Source organism: Cryptomeria japonica, chromosome 2 (assembly GCF_030272615.1).
Source record: "Cryptomeria japonica chromosome 2, Sugi_1.0, whole genome shotgun sequence".
Taxonomy (NCBI): domain Eukaryota; kingdom Viridiplantae; phylum Streptophyta; class Pinopsida; order Cupressales; family Cupressaceae; genus Cryptomeria; species Cryptomeria japonica.
Window position 1 is genome coordinate 600,725,459 of NC_081406.1, and position 14,766 is coordinate 600,740,224.

General features: G+C 34.8%; 1 protein-coding gene across 1 annotated transcript; it reads left to right on the forward strand.

Moving 5' to 3' along the window:
• Positions 1 to 294: 294 nt before the first annotated feature.
• Positions 295 to 6,229, forward strand: LOC131063006 (DNA-directed RNA polymerases II, IV and V subunit 12). The gene is made up of 4 exons (XM_057996757.2): positions 295 to 491; positions 5,204 to 5,261; positions 5,419 to 5,511; positions 5,894 to 6,229. The coding sequence occupies exons 2-4, from the start codon at positions 5,216 to 5,218 to the stop codon at positions 5,914 to 5,916; spliced, it is 162 nt and encodes a 53-aa protein (XP_057852740.1). The 5' UTR covers positions 295 to 491; positions 5,204 to 5,215; the 3' UTR covers positions 5,917 to 6,229.
• Positions 6,230 to 14,766: the final 8,537 nt, after the last annotated feature.

Genomic DNA, 14,766 nt, shown 5'->3' on the forward strand with positions numbered 1-14,766 from the left:
GATTAATATCCAACAATTAATCTAAACTCTTAAAATATGTGAAAATAATATCAAATTGAATTTTAAATAATCATCTAACTTTTATTAAGAGATGCACCCAATTCAAATGTATCCAAAAATAAATTGAGTGGCACTTGATTTAATGATAAAATCCATAATGTAAGTGTCTAAATAATGCGAAGTTCAGAATTTCTATAATAAAAAGAAAAAAAAATCCAAAATAAAAGAAAACTGTAGCCATCAAAATGTCTATATCCATTTGGGTTTCACTAATTTTAAACCAAGACAAATAATTTTGTTTGACCCGGTAGTTTGGTAAAAATTCGTTGCACAACGGGATGGGCTATAAATTTCCTTGTAGAATATGAATTGAATTGCTCGAAAATACGAAGAGAGATAAAGGGACGGGGGGTTTTATCAGAGGTGCAAGGGCAGGGGAGAAAAGCAGTTTAGCAATCCCAACTTTCGGAACTGCAGAAGATATTTAACAGGTTTGTTAAACCATTTCACAACAGACATTTATTGCCTTACGGTTGTAGCTCTATATTTAATTCGTTCTTTTAGATTGCCCTTCTCGTTAAAATGAAATTTCTCCTCACCTGCGAATTAGGGTAAGGAATGGTTGTTTTCTCATTTTAAAGAGATTAAGATGCATAACTGGTGATAACCCACTGTAGTGTTGTTTTTCATTTTCCTTGTACTTGGCCGATTCTCTCAAAGAAGGCCATTTCAGCGCTGGGAATAAAAACTTTCAATTGAAGATATAGACGCCTCTTTTTCTTTTCTCAAAATATAGAAATGTTTTTCCTTTATATCTATTATTATGTCTGTTTATTTTTATTTTGGTAAAGAACCCCTCAAAGTGTACATATCTGCTTAGATTATGCTTCCGAGCAAGGAGGAATGACTGTATTTTTTCTCTCAAAAATTAACTATCTCTATGATTCAGAAACAGTTCGTTATCGTTTAGAATGATATATGAATAGTTTGATGTTCACTTCCTAATTTTTGAATAGAAGTGGATAACACTTCTTTTCATTGGATCGAGAATCAGTAGATAGAGATACGCGCGGGATTCGTGATGCAGAGCAGGGGCGGAGTACTCTCTCAATCAATCTATTTTGATCAACACTTCAACTATGATACTTGACTCAATGGCCTTCCCATCAAGGTCTTCAATTCCTCCTGTCACTACTCTAGACTAGCCCATTCTTCATATCTTTTAGAAAAGGCCTCAAATCCTCCACAAACTACTGTTGCAGATTCTCCTTAGGCATATGACAACATGTCAAGTGCAAACATCCACTGACTCAACCCTATTGTAAATTCGATGTTGTCTTGCCTGCAATTAGGCCTATTTCCTTGTAGCCCTCTCAGAGAGGTTTTCTGAGCCTAATTTTGTGTACGGGCCACTTCAGGTAAAAAGGAAAGCACATTTGGATACCCATTTGGCCATATTTACACACATCCCAATTTTGCCTAGGGTTGTTTTGGAACAGGTCTTTCAATTTTTGACTGCTACGCTGCGACCATGCCTAATTAGGCCTCTTTTACAAAGCACGTGTATGGAATTTCTACTCCAAACTTCAAACCTTAGGGTTACAAACATGTCATGTGGGGTTCCCTTATGCAGTTTCCATCACCAATTTGCATCACCAATTCATCCAATCACAAAACCCTACTCCTACCTATCTCTTCTAGCCTAATACATAGAGATATTAGGCCTAAATCTGCACAAACCAGGCCCTAACTCCAACCCCTGCAACGACTAACACCCCTAACACCATTAACACCCTATCTACTTCCATTCCACTGAGTTTTCACAATCTATGTTAGTGGAATGGCCTTAGTTGCATGGTTGTTCACAAAACCCTCAAACCTAGGGTTTAACAACCCAGTCTTAGTAAATTTTCTCTAAAACTCTTCAAACTTGATAAAATCCAATCAAGCCAACACCAAAATATTCCTAGTTCATGCCTCTGTCAAACCAAATTCAATTCATGCCAATTTATTGCGTGTAGGGAACCGTACAATCACCTGTAGGCTGTAGCAGCAAATTAATGAGAAAAGTGCAGAAAATTGAAGTTTTCTTTATTGTTTATGCATCAAATCTTCACACCAACCTTGCCTCGACCCAGGCAAGTGATATTTATAATGTTTTTATCAAGTTCCAACGGCTCATAACCAACATTTGAATAGATGACCGTTGAACTTCCCAAAAACACAAGACAATCCTATGCCAACTAATAAGAAACGTTGATACAACTATATGTATCACTTTACATCTGACCCCACAATGACAAACTTGACATAAACAAGTCCAAAATGGTCTAAAAGACCTTATTACATAACCAAACTGAAATGACAAAACATATGTGCCAAAATGGCCTCTTGGAGGCATGACTGCTCTAGGTGCTCCTGCACCAATTCGGGTCTGAGATTTGTGGGGCTTCTCGGACTCGAACCTAAAGGTGGGTATGATTTTAATGGATTTACTGCGACTTAAGTCATCCATAGAGTGGATAAGTAAGTTTTGGCTCCAACAAAAACAACAGAAAGATAGTACTTTACAGTGAAGATTTAGACAAACTGCATATGTATTGATAGGTCCTACCGATCAATTTATTGAATAGAAAGGCATTGTCATCATCATATGTTTTGGGCTTAAAATGTTCGTAAATGATTGAACCTTGGCATGATCTGTGGGAATCAAGCATCTTCACCAATGAACAATGGTATCATTAAAATATAAGCTTGCTAAGTATGTTAGGAGTCAATGGTGACTCATAACCTCTAATACAATTTTCCATATACCATAAACCTTTATGAATCACATGAATAACTTTTCCACTGTAGAGGATCAGGAAAGCAGCATTATAATACTCTAATGATTTAAATAAATTAAATCAAAGTATCAATTCCAAAACTCAAGTCCATTGTCGACTTTGTTGAGAGTAGTACAATCATGAAAATATACATATGAATTCTGTTTACACGTATCTCATGTTTGAACAGAAGCAAGTATCTCTTGCTAGAGTATGTAACTACAGACATAAAATATACAGAGTCTATGATATTAGCATGAGATATTTGATATTTCTGAATTTGACTGTGTGAGCTTTTTTCATCAAAGAATATGTAACTATTTCATAACACTTGGCTGCTTTAGACCACACTGATGAATATGACAGGTATATACTCTAAAACCTTTTTCATCATGTGTATATCATAATGTGAACAGGTAGATGCATTCTTTACTGTTGCATGACCTACATTCTTTACTGTTGCATGACCACACTTATTTCAGCCCATCCAATACATTAACCACACTTATTACAGCTCATCCGATTTATTAACACCCTTTTACAATGTGATCTTTTTAAATTAAAAAACACTCGAGAATCATACACGATGTTCGTGTCTCACTACATTTCATGCCATGCTTTTAATGTGAAATCTTGTCATCTTGGTTTACTGTTGGTTCCTTTGATGTACCAACTTTCCTGTACTACCCTACTAGTGCCTTCTGCATTATATTTTATTTATATCTTGTCATCAATTCTTCCTTACTGTTTGTTCCTTTGCTGTTCCACTTTCCTCTGCTACCCTACTTGTGACCTTTGCTTGAACTGTCCTCCGTAATATTTTGTGTCTATCAGCTCATCTATTCATTTTTGGATGTTACTGTAACCTATAGTGGTTCAGTTGTATTGTTGTAAGTCAATCTTCATTGACCCATATATCCTGAGTTGTAGTTCACAATAACCAATCCTCCATGACCATGAGTAGTCTGCGTGCCACACCTTGCATGATAGATACATAGGTTGAAGGTTTTATAATTATGGTAGTGATCTTAGCATTGATTGTGGGGGAAACTTCATGGTTAAGCATGCATGAGCAGAGTAGTACATACCAGAAAACTCAGCTGTTTCACCCATGAGCATCACCTAGATGCAACGAGTGATAAGTGGACTATTCATGGTCATAAGAGATGGGATCTTGTTGAGAATGTTGATGAAAATTTGCATGAAACTGTGCAGTAGAATCCCAATAAATCGTCACATATTTTAACACACTCTGAAAACATGACTTTAAAAATTATCAACTACAGAAGAAAATCTTAAACTGGGGCTATTTGTGTGCACAAACTCAGACAGACTGAATAAGGTCTCCTTGCACATATATGGTTCAGTCACTAGATTCCAGAAGATCTCTTCACACATGTACAGTTTGCTATCTACAGATAAGCTTGACTATCTTGGACATCTGTATGTGCTCTGTTCAAGGGCAGTTCGCATCCAGTTGATCTAATCTGTGTCCATTTGCGCACCACTAACGAAGAGTGTATGACATCAGTTTTTGGCAGCACTTTCATTTATTTCCCCAATTCTCAGTTCCGCCCACTGTTGTTACCCCAGCTTTAATAAAAGAGCTCATTCTATTGATCTTTTCTTGGGAGTCATTAAGATGGTTGCATTGAAAATCCCAAATATTATTGTTGTAACTTAAGAACTCCATTACTCTTCTCAGATCTACAGGCACAGGAACATTCTAGTTCCGATTGTATTGTAACAACTACTGGCAAATATCATTTGTAAGTTAGAATTCAATTTTAGAAAAGCTGTAAAACAAAGGAACAACTATCTAATAGTTGTTTTTGCCTTAATCCAAAACTATCTAATAGACAACATAAAATTTCACACATAAGCCCCCTTTGGCTTCATTTTGCATTTTATGATGCAACTATTTATACAAAATAGTTGAATGGTTGAAATTCTGAAATGTTCAGTTTCATGCCTTACAGACAATGATTACTTACAATCTGCAACTGCTAAAAGAAAACAATTATACAAAAAGGTTATAACTGCTGGTTGGAAGTGCAGCAGTTCTACTCAATGAAAAACTTCTAGATGTTGACACTGCAGAAAATTGATATTAGCAATAGATTATTTTTTTTTTCTTTTGACTTTATTTGTCCTTAAGCTTTTTGCTACATATCTAGTTGCTTCATCTGAAGAATCTGTACATAAGGATCTCATTTGATTGATATTCTTGTCATGTAAATTGTGTGAATAGGTCTTTTGCACCCTAGTGACTATTGAGATTCTATATTGAACCTTTTTTTTAAATTCATAAATTCAATAAATTCACTTCATAGAAATATTTTCCTGACTTAATGTTTTCTAATATTATGGAATAACAGGTTTTTGGTACCATGGATGGGCCTGCGATGCCTGAACCTGTTGGTTACCTTTGTGGAGGTATGATGTATATTGATATTCCTTGCCCTCATAGATGGATCGGTAAAATTGCAATTTGTTTGCGTTTTTCCTATCTTTTCTGACATTCACAATGACATGATACGTTGTTTTACCCTTTTTTCCAACCCTTCTGTCTCCTCCTTGCATGTTAATATAGACTGTGGAGCTGAGAATACACTGAAACCTGGTGATGTAATCCAGTGCAGAGAATGTGGCTATCGTATACTGTACAAGAAACGCACAAGGAGGAGTAAGGGTTTTAATCAACAAAGCGTGCATTTTATTGTAGCAATGGCTTTTTTCTATCCTACTCATTTTTGACTGTTTAATTTAGTTTCTTCCAATAGTTTGTTGTTTAATATGATGATATGATTTGGAAAAGAAGAACATTTAAGGTGAATGATGAATGCCTATTGAAAAAAGTTGTTGAAAAGGCATAAAATTCAACCAGTGTATAGGTTCTAGCTATGAAATAGATGCAAGTTTTCAAAGCAAGTTAGAACTTATCTGCATTATTGAATGCTAGTTTTTTGTTTTTGTTTGGTCTTGCAATATGTTGGTTTATTTTATTTGCTGAATCCAATGAGATCTGAAAAATATTAGATTGACTTCCTCAAATGTCTTTTGTGCAGTTGTTCAATATGAAGCTCGCTGAATTGATTCCATTCGATCTGGATCATTTCGGGATGATTTGGATCATGTTTGATCTTGAGGATAAAATTATGAATGCAAAATAATTCTTATTATGCAACATAAAACTTCGTACAGAGGCTCGGTATCAAGCCTCAATCTTGAGTTTGGGGGTATTTGGAAGCACATTGTTATGTTTGAATCAGTTTCTAATGATGTTCGTCTCATCGACTTTGAGGAATTTTACTGGTGGGTAGACAATACATAAGTAATATCATATAGAGCTTCAGAAACTTTATGATACTATAAAGAAACCTTTCATGGCCCTCTTTTTCTAAGCACTTTTTACATTTCATTTGTTTTCCTGTTTATTGGGATGTCATATTAGTGCATAACTATTTACTGGTGGGTAGACAATACATAAGTAATATCATATAGAGCTTCAGAAACTTTATGATACTATAAAGAAACCTTTCATGGCCCTCTTTTTCTAAGCACTTTTTACATTTCATTTGTTTTCCTGTTTATTGGGATGTCATATTAGTGCATAACTATTAGTCTTAACTTTTATTTAGGGACATTTTGAACATCTCATCAAAAAGCATGTTGATGTGGTATCATATTTTTGATTAAGTGAATTTGAAACTTTAATTGTACAGAGGGGACTGTAAGATTTTGATAGGCACAAAGTTAAAATCTTGTCTATGCAGACATCAGATTGCTCATTTGATTGAGATTTTGACAGGCACAAAGTTAAATTCTTACCTATGCAGCCATCAAACTACACATTTGATTGTGTTTATTAGTTAACTGAAAATAAAAGTTATTTTTTAATTAATTAATATGATCAAATGTGCAGTCTGATGGCTGATGGCTTCCTGGACATTGACCAAACTTAAAGTGCTCCACAATTGGATCCTTTTCAAGTGATTTAGTTTGGCCCTTTTAATGCATGATGTAAAAAAGTTGTCTATTTTGATTCTAAATTAAAGAATCAAAATATGCAGATAGAAAGGTTTAATTGAAGATTGATTGAAGCCCCTTTCAATTGATTTTTTATCACATTTTTTTATTTTGATTCAAAATTAAGACACCTGTATTGTACTCTTACCTACATCAATATAATTGTGTGCAAAACTTGATTATAATATTTATAAAAAAATATATTATGATATATTTAATTATAATTATAGTTTTGTATTTCTTTCTTTGATCTAATAAATTTTTACCCTTCTTTTAGTTTAATTATAGTAATACTATATTTTTACTATAAAATTTATGTTATATATTTGTATAAATAATTTATTTAATATTATATAATTTTATTTAAATAATATAATAATAATGATTAATTTGTAAACAATTGAATAAACATATCCTTACTTTAAAATAATTTTTTTACTATTATGAATCATGAAACTTGATGATACTTTTACTAACTTCTATCTATTTTATTGTCATATCTTCCAAAATTATAATAAATTTGAAAAGGTGTTCAAATGAACTTAAACTTAAATATGTATTTAATATTTTGATATCAATTGAATCAAAGACATTGTCTTATGAATGATTAAAGCTGAAAGCATAAATTATTTGCTATTTTTTATTTTTGGAACCACATGAATTCTATCTAACAATGCATTTGGTCTTTCCCTTAATATGTTTAACATCATGGTTACATTGCATCCAAATGTAAAAAGTGCCATTATTAGTAATTATTTAAATTTAAAAAATTATAATGCTAAAATTTTTAATTAAAAAATTATAATGATAAATCTACAAGGGTTTGAAGACTACCACACAATTCACTATAGTGAGTTTGGGACCCTTTGAGTTGAGTCCATATTTTAGTATTTTAAAAGCTTTTGTAGGCACAATTCCCATTAATTTATGTTGCACTCTAATAAAATAATGTTGGGATTCTAATTTAAGCTTTGTTTGCTTTTTCTCGTAAGAACGTAAGTTATTCAAGGTAAATTCAAATACATCTTTGTACAACCTTGCTACCATTTTTTCATGCAACTTATTCCATTCTCAACAAACTACACTTGGTCTTAGATACTTTTGTTGAAACTTCCAATCCGAGAGATCTCATTCACATAATTGTTCTCATATAAATAACCTTTCCTCATCTAGTTGAATGGAGTGTGTTAAGTCAAATATTAGTTAAGGAAATAATATGATGCAGGGTACTCCCCTTATAACTCAACACACAATAACAACAGAGAAATAAATAGAAAATGCGAGAGAGAAACCACTTGCTTTCTATTATCTCAATGAAATGAAATTACAACATTCAAAATATAACATGCAAAAGCCACATAGGCATTCTCATTACAATAATCTGCAAGCTAGAGCCACGACTGCACTACTGGAACCATTCTCTATCACCCTTGTTCACCCCTTTATATAGCACCTATAACCACCTTACAATGCTCTGGAAATTGTATCTTTTTCCCTTTTGGTGCCCATTAGTCCATTGGTTCATTTTCTCGCCTAGGTGGAATTTCATTGAAACTTGAGTTTTGGCGGCATAACTTCCGAGAGCCATAACTTTTTACTCGAGCATCTGATTTGCTATTATATGATACATCATTGGAAAGATCGTCAAGAGATCTATAACAACAAATACATCAAAGATCTATTTGTCTGAGTTTTGAACCTTTTCAAGGCCAGGTTTTCAATTTTGAGTTTTAAGCTTCATTGGAGAAATTGCTCAGGATGAAAACTTTGATATCTTTCAAACCATTCAAGATATTGAGATGATCCTTTCACCAATCATCTTATTTTTCAATTTTGCTCCTTGGGTACAGTTTTCATGTCCATACAACCAAAAATGAGCAAACGACTATTTATGGCTATTTTTAGCTTCCATATGTCTAATATAATGCACAAAACTTAATGGGCCCCACAAAATAAAAGGAAACTACAATATTTCTTTTTAGGTGATGCAAGATTACTCCTACACCATGGATGCTCCTGCATTAGATACCGGGGGTAATTTGAGAAGTGACCTTATCACATCTCGGGTGTTTAGAGGAAAACCAAGGCGACCAACCTCTACTTTAGGCAACCATGATGAATTTTCAATAGGCCTTCCTTTCCACTTGGTCAAATACTCCTCATATTGCATGTTTCTTGTGCTTCTACCCGCATAGATATCCAAGATGTCTTCTATCTCCTCCTTCTTTGAAGTAGTTGATGGATCATTCGACATTGGTTATGTTATTTCATCTTCAATACCACCTTGCTGATACTCTATTAAATCTGAATTATTAAGGATTGGTGAAATATTAAGTCCACTTGACAACTTCACTTTTTAAGCATTTCCCGAGTCATGCTTCTTCAGGATCCTACATGGCCCAAATTTATTCATCTTCAACTTATTATATGTTTCCATTGGAAACATCTCTTTTCTCAAATGAACCATGACTTCTTCTCCAAATTGATTCATCTTATTAATATGCTTTTTCACTTCCTCATGCAAATTCTTCAAGTGCTCTGCAAAGTCTTCAACTTTGGCACTACTCTTTTCTCCTTTGTCTATCTTGCTTAACTCAAAAGTATTTCTAGGACTACTTCCATATACAATCTGGAATGGTGATTCACCAGTACCCCTATTGTCAGAATTATTGTATGCAAACTTTGTCTATGGTAAAATCAAATCCCATCCCTTGAGCTTATCTCCTACTAAGCATCTCAGTAGGTTACCCAAACTCCTATTCAACACTTTAGTCTACCCATCGATCTGTGGATGGTTGTCGAACTGAACTTCAAATATGTCTTCAACTCCACATTGTCCTCCAAATGTACCCAAACTTGGTGTCTCGATTTGAAACTATACTCTTTGGTAGACCATGTAGTCTCACCACCTCTTTGAAAAATAACTGTCACATGAACCACATCATTAGTCTTCTTATAAAATGTGCCATCTTCAAGAATCTATCCACAACAACAAAAATGGAATGTTGTCCTTGCTGAGTCCTCGACAAACAAAGAACAAAATCCACACTAATATCTTCCCATGGCCTCTCTGGTACAGGTAATGGCTGATATAACCCTGTATTCTACCTGGTGCCTTTTGTCATCTAACATACTCGACAACTTTGTACAAACTTCTTAACATCTTGCTACAACTGTGGCCATAATAATGCTCACTAACAAGAGCAATGGTCTTATCTCGACCAAAGTGTTCAACCAACCCTCCATTATGCTTTTCTTTGATTAGATTATCCTTCATGGAACTCTTTGGAATGCACAAATGACTTCCTTTGAATAACATCCCATCTTGGATTATAAAATCCAACCACTTGGTCTTGTCTAAAGGAACGGGCTCCATGCAAGCTCTCCAAGCCTCTCCAAAATCAGGATCTTCTGGATACAAACTCTTGAGTTCATGGAACCCAACTACTTCGATCTACATCTTTTTCAGCAAATTCTACCTTCTTCTTAAGGCATCTACAACCTTGTTAGACTTTCCACTACTATGCTTCAAAACAAAAGTGTAACTCTGCAAAAACTTGATCCATTTCAAATGTCTTTGATTCAACTATCCTTGACTATTGAAATATTGTAAAGCTTGATGATCAGTAAATAAAACTGACACTTTAGGAAAAAGATAATGTGTCCACTTTCTCAATGCCCAAACTATAGCATAAAGATCCTAATCATAAACATAATATTTTCTTTTGGCATCGTTCAATTTTTCACTAAAATAAGTAAAGGGTTTTCCTTCTTGACTCAAAATAGCTCCAATGGCATTGCCACTAGCATCACAATCTACCTGAAATACCTTGTTAAAATCTGGAAGTGCTAAAATAGGTTGCTCTATAACTTTTCTCTCTCAATAGATCAAAACTATTTTCTATCCCCTCTCATTGCTCCAGTTAGGGGTCCACAGATACTACTGAAATTTTCGATAAACAATCTGTAAAAACTAGCCAAAACATGAAAAGATCTCACCTCAGTAGCACTCCTTGGAGTAGGCCATTCAAGGATAGCCTTCACTTTCTCTGGGACCATTTTAAAACCATCTATTGAGACAACAAATCTCAGGTACACTACCTCCTTCACAAAACTACACTTCTTCAAGTTAATCAATAACTTTTCTTCTCTTAACTTCTCAAAGACCCTACGAATATGTATTATATGCTCCTCCAATGTCTTACTGAAAATCACAATTAAATAATAACAAACTTACTGAAAAATTATTTCGATACCTTGTTCATGAGCCGCATGAATGAGCTCAATGCATTGGTTAGCCCAAAAGGCATGACTAACCACTCATACAAGTCCTCCTTTGTTTTGAAGGTTATTTTCCATTCATCTCCTTCTCTAATATGAATTTGGCAATATCCACTCTTTAAATCTATCTTTGTGAAGTACTCAACTCCACTCAAACAATAGATAATGTCATCCATCCTCGACAAGGGAAATATATACTTGATAGTAATATTACTGATAGCTCGGGAGTCTATACACATCCTCCATTCTCCATTTTTCTCCAATATTAATATTGCAGGTACTGCACACGGACTCAAACTCTCTCGAATCAACCCTTTCTGTAACAACTCTTGCACTTGCATGTTCAACTCTTCACTCTCTGCTAGACTCGTTCTATGGGTTGCCTTATTCAGCAAAATGGCTCTAGGAATCAAGTCCATTCAATGACTAATCTTTCTCAATGGTGGTAACCCATTAGGTACATTATCAAATACAATATCCTGAAACTCATCCAACAAATCTGCAACTTCCACAGGTACATCTTCTACTTCCTCTTTATCAACTTTTGGAATTAAAGCAAAACACATGTGCTCATGCTTCTTGCCCTCTAGAAAATTTCTTCCATCAACTAAACATATTCTTGCATTACTGCACACCTTTTCCTTTGTCTGCTTTAATGGCTTTAACTTGTGTCAGACACCATCCTTTGTCAAAAAATAATTATTTGCATACCCATCATGTACTGCATGACAATCAAATTGCCATGGTCTCCCTAACAACATATGACAAGAATCCATAGGCATAACACCACATAATATCTCATCATGATAGTTTACAATCTTGAATTTTACTAGACATTGTTCATTGACCAAAGCCTTAAAGTCCTTATGCAACTAAGCAATTCAATTGGGATCCAGATGCCTTCTTCTTTCTAACTTCAATTTACTAACTATTTCCTTATAAACAAGGTTATCAGTACTACCACCATCTATAATGACATTGAAAACTTTACCATTACACTTACATCTTGTGTGAAACAAAATCTTTCTTTGGGTTGGCTCCTTGTTATCATTCAACAAGGCTCTTCTAGTAATAAGAATCTCTCCTCTCTTTGCATCTTCAGAATGTGATGACTCAACATCTTCATCTACATGGGCAACTCGTGAATTACCCTCGGGTCTTCTATTTGTCCTCACTTTCAATGTTGGGGGCACTCATATGCTCTATGACATTCTTCTCCACACTAGAAACATGTTCCACCAAAGCTTCCTCTTCCTAGTCCCGGTCCTCTTCCTCTTCCTCTTTGATCTCCATTATTTTGATCACGAGGACAATAGGAATTATTTCCCCTCTGATTCTGATTTCTACTAAAGTCATCATTCTTCTTTCGGTCTTCATTTCGGCTTCCATAAGATCGCCCACCAGTCTTTCCACCAAACAACCTCTTCCATCTTGCTTGCTCTCAAATATCAGGATGTTCAACTTCTCTTCTACCTTAAAAGAAAATTGATATTATTCTTCAATGACAGACATTCTTACCAAAATCAACTCTCCTTGAATACTAGGATTGAACCCATTTATGTAATGGGCAAATTTCTCCTTGTTGGCATCAAAATGGCCTGTTCTAATTAAAACTCGATAGAACTCTTCTATATACTCATTGACAGATCTTCCTGCTTGCATCAACCCCTGCATCTTTTTCAATAGATCAAGCTCATGGTCAACAAGAATGAATTGTCTCTTCAATTTGTCCACCATCTGATCCCAGCTTTTATTTTCTCTTTTCCTCTTCTATTCCTTTCTAACTAAACATCTTTCCACCAAATATTTACATGACCTTTTAGCTTGGTCTTTTGAAACTTGACCCTTTTAGGATCACCCACTTCCTCATATTCAAAATATTCCTCCATATCATTGATCTAATCGATCAACTCTTCTAGATTAAGATCTCCAAAATATGTGGAAACTTCAATCTTTGGTCTTTTTCCAATCTTAGAAATGACCCTCAAAACCTAGCCTCATTAGGATCTCTAGCTACTTCTTGTCCTCCTTCGAATTGGTCTTCTTCTTCAAATTCATCCTCACTTTCATATCTTGCCCTAATATCAACTCCTCTACATAGCTCCTCTTGCAATGCCTGAATTTGTCTCTAGAGGCTCTAAAACCCTCTTCTGTTACACTGGCTTTTCTTCCACCAAGGTTTCTTTGTGGAGGCATTTTTCTCACTTTCCTCACAAACCCACAACTATAGTCTTGGTGTAAACTGCCTCACGTTTTGCGATCTGTTTACACACTCATGAACTTTTGCTTTGATACCACTTGATGAAAGGTACTCCCCTTATAGCCCAACACACAATAACAATAGAGAAATAAACAAAAAATGTGAGGCAGGAAACACTTGCTTTCTATTATCTCAATGAAATTGAAATTACAATATTAAGAAAGAAACATGCAACAACCACATGAGCATTCTCCTTACAATAATCTGCAAGCTAGAGCCACGATCTACACTACTGGAACTGTCCTTTGTAACCCTTGTTCACCCCTTTATATAGCACCTATAACCACCTTAGAATGTTCTAGAAAGTGTAACTTTTCCCCTAACGGTCCTTCGGTTCATTTTTCCTACCTAGGTGGAATTTCATTTAAGCTTGAGTTTTGGTGGCCAAACTTTCAGGAGCCATAACTTTTGACTTGGGTATCTGATTCACTATTATAATATATCATTGGAAAGTTCATGAAGAGATCTACAACAATAATTACATCAAAGATCTATTTGTCTGGGTTTAGAACCTTTTTAGGGCCTCTTAAGTTTTAAATTTTGAGTTTTAAGCTTCATTGGAAAAATTGCTCATGATGAAAATTTTGATCTTTCAAATCATTTTGGATATTGAGATAACTCTTTCACCAATCATCTTATTTTTCAATTTCACTCCTTGGGTCCAGTTTTCATGTCCATATGACAAAAAATGAGCAAAAGTCATGAAAAAAGCGTGTGAATATTTTTTGTTATTTTTAGCCTCCATGCGTCTTATATAATGCAACAAACTTAATGGGTCCCATAGAACTAAAGAGAAACCACCAAACAAAAGAAAAATACAATATTTCTTTTTGGGTGATGCAAATTGCTCCTACAAGTGGATACAACAAGATCTACAAGAAACAACGGCAAAGGTTGTCAGCCGATTGGCTACGACTTCTTACTATTAATCCCCAAAATCAAAGATACATAAGCACATGCCAGTCTGATTTCTGATGTCTCTAATAGAAGAGATAGAGCATACTCTCTATGGCAGTTGCTATTGACTTAGACTTGAAGCACTTAGAACATATGGTAATTCTAGACTCTTGATGCCCACAATGCTTCTACAAGGGCTTATTTATAGTAGATAGGTGATCGGGATAGATAGTAAAAGTGAATCTGACTTAGTATACTGGGTAAACCAGTTATAAAAAAAGGAGGTATTATTGGCCATAAACCACTGACATTGATTGTCCTTGTACAAATATTCCCTTTCACAAGAGTCCTTTAGTCACTATAGACATGGTATTCATCATTACTTGTTGATGAGGAGTTGGATGCTGGTGAAGTTGGTTGTGGTGTCACTTCTCCATGGTCAAATACATGTTCCCAGTTTAATGGTTTTCATTT